At 35.9% G+C, this 3010-nt stretch overlaps 1 protein-coding gene across 1 annotated transcript; it reads left to right on the top strand.

Moving 5' to 3' along the window:
* The first annotated feature begins 523 nt into the window (after positions 1 to 523).
* LOC101730267 (olfactory receptor 8D1) lies at positions 524 to 2550 on the top strand. The gene is made up of 2 exons (XM_004913080.2): positions 524 to 1440; positions 2529 to 2550. The coding sequence occupies exons 1-2, from the start codon at positions 524 to 526 to the stop codon at positions 2548 to 2550; spliced, it is 939 nt and encodes a 312-aa protein (XP_004913137.2).
* The last annotated feature ends 460 nt before the right edge of the window (positions 2551 to 3010 follow it).

The raw sequence follows: 3010 nt of genomic DNA, 5'->3' as shown, positions 1-3010 counted from the left end.
CATCAGTACTAGTTTCTGCGGATTAAGAATGGAAGGAATTATAATGCGTATATAGTATTTGAGTGAAATGTATGCCTTAGGTGAGTCTAGTCATAGTCCTAAGACTCATGTAAATTCATGTAGAGGAGAAATACTTGTGTTCCCTAGTTTTTTAAAAGTGTCGCCCAGTAGAAAGGAGATCAAGGGTTCCATCTGACAGTTTCATTAGCTATACTCTTATTATGGAAAGATTAAATGTGTTAGTTGTGTTTATGTTGCCATATATTTATGCCAGCCTTTATTTCAGGACTATGATATTTAGGAAACAATTAGAGAGGAGGCTGAAAATACCCTGAATGCACACACATACCTCTGTATATTGCAGTATCTGTAATCATGTATTCCCTATAAAACTGAAATGTAAGAAAAAGAATAAATGTAGAACATGTTTTGAATTTTGCACGGTTCTTACTGTCATTGACCCAATTTTTATTCAGTCATGGATTCATTCTACTGATATTTTCTTTTCTTCATAATATTGGAGATGCATTTCCCCTCATCCAACCAGTCACTGAACATCATATTTTTGCTTGAGGGACTCACAAAAGACCCAACACTTGAAGCTGTCCTCTTCATTATGTTCTTGGTGATCTACATCTTCACAATTTTTGGGAATGGGGGGTTAATTTTTCTGATTATAAAAATCCCTGCCCTGCACACCCCCATGTATTTCTTTCTGCAACATTTATCTTTCATAGATATATGTTACACTTCTGTCATCATCCCAAGAACTCTCTCCAATTTTCTTGCTAAGGAGAAAACCATTACTCTATTGGCTTGTGCTGTACAAATGTATTTTTATGGAGCCTATTTTAACACAGAAGCTCTTTTATTAGCTGCTATGGCTTATGACCGTTATGTAGCCATATGCAAGCCTTTGATTTACCATGCCATTATTAAAAGAGAAGTATGTCATATATTTATTTGTACATGCTATGCTGTTGGCTTCTTTAATTCTTTTATACATACTGGGAACACATTCAGGCAGACCTACTGCAACTCTCTTAAGATCTCCCATTTCTACTGTGATGTAGCCCCAGTCCTAAAGCTCTCGTGCTCAGATACCTCTATGACTGAACTTGTTATTTATGTTATCGTAGGAGTAAATTCATTTGTATGTGTGGCAACCATTGTTACATCATATGCCTACATATTCTCTGCCATACTGAGAATCCAGTCGGGACAAGGAAGGCTGAAAGCATTCACAACTTGTTCTTCTCATTTGATCTCTGTTGGAACCTTATTTGGAACCCTGATGTATATGTACCTGCGCCCAAACTCCAGTTATTCCAATGATCAGGATAAGGTGGTGTCTGTTTTCTATACAATGGTAATACCTATGTTAAATCCAATCATTTACAGCTTCAGAAACAAAGATGTGCAGAAAGCATTTCTGAAAATGAAAAGAGAAAAGAAATAAAATCTAAACATGTTACATTGTGCTTATTCAGTGACCAAATGTTTGATGTATAGAGTTCTAGAAAATGACAATTTGAAAGTCTAATAATCAACTAAGTATATATTGGAAAATAATATAACTTCTAACCTCACAGGGGATTTTGTAGGATGGTGTCAGTTCAACAAAACAAATCCTACAGTCAGATCTAATTGCATTGGTCAATACAGAATGGGATTGATAAAATAAATCTGATGTGTAAACTACATGAAAGATTTGACACAACGCGCCTGTCGGAAGGGAATGTTGCATCTTCACCCAATGAGATGATATCTGATAGTGCCTGACAGACTTTTTTTCTCATTGAAATACATTGACTGTTAGGTGTAGATGCAGGAACAAAACCCACCATTCGATCTGATCCAACATTACATTACAGCCTATGGAGATCTCTTCCTAACTGAATGAATGTTACCATAACATATTTTTACCATCAGAACATGTTCCAAATTTTTTCCTTCCAAATTAAGCTGCAGTTCCACCACCCTATTTTTTATAAAACTGAGACCTATCTATTCAGTCTTTCCCTCTTGAATGGTATTTTCCCTTCTTAAAAAAACATGCAGCAATCACCCCTGTGATGAAAAGACTCTTTTGATTTCCCCAGTTATTGTAACCTACATCCAATTTCCTTTACCTAAACTACTCGAACAGTTGCTACAGTTTATAGCTGAGTGTCTAAACTAAAGAACTAGGAAACAAATAGTCAAATGAAGTTGATAAATACAAGGTTATAAACTTGGGCAAAGCATAACAAACTCTACTTTACTAAATGGAAGTCTGTTGGAGGGCTCCTTTATTGAGAAGGTTTGGGGAGTTTTTGTGGATAGCTGTGCAACTCTAGAAAGTGTCATGTCTTCTAAGTACACTATTGCATAAAAAGGGCATTTCCTGGGATAAAGACATACATGTGCTCCTTTATAGATCCCTGGTAAGGCCTCAATATGTAGTTTTTATACTCCACTACTTGCTTTTTGCTGTTAAAACCACAGAATCACTATCTTAGGCCCCCCCACTTTGCAACAGAGATACATATAGAAAAACATATTGTATAAATAGATGTCTGACATTAATATAACATGAAGAAGATGAAACAATGAATTATGGGAAGCGTTGAGATGATTACAAGTAACAGAGCTATCTCGCAAAACCCAAAACACAATTTGAGCGTGTTCTTGTTAGATGCCTTAGTCACTGCCTTAAATGTAACTTGTCCAAGACTGAAATGGTCCTCTTTTCCCCTCCAATACACATATCATCCCAAAAATAAATTTCAGTTATAACTCCCCAAGTGCCTTGGGATAGTCTTGTAATTTAAACTTTCCATCACTGCTCATATCCAGTCAATAACTCAATCATGTCACTTTCACCTTCAAAATACATGATATATAAGCATCATTCCCATTCCTTATGTTAAACTACTGATTAATACAATTCTGTTGCTGTACATATCCCTCCAGAACCTGTACCAGTGTCAGACCATTATAAATGTAGCTGCAAGGATCATACCATGCA

This window comes from Xenopus tropicalis, chromosome 3, assembly GCF_000004195.4.
Source record: "Xenopus tropicalis strain Nigerian chromosome 3, UCB_Xtro_10.0, whole genome shotgun sequence".
Taxonomy (NCBI): Eukaryota; Metazoa; Chordata; class Amphibia; order Anura; family Pipidae; genus Xenopus; species Xenopus tropicalis.
The sequence above is the reverse complement of the archived record's forward strand: the minus strand, read 5'-3'. Positions and strand labels throughout refer to the sequence as shown.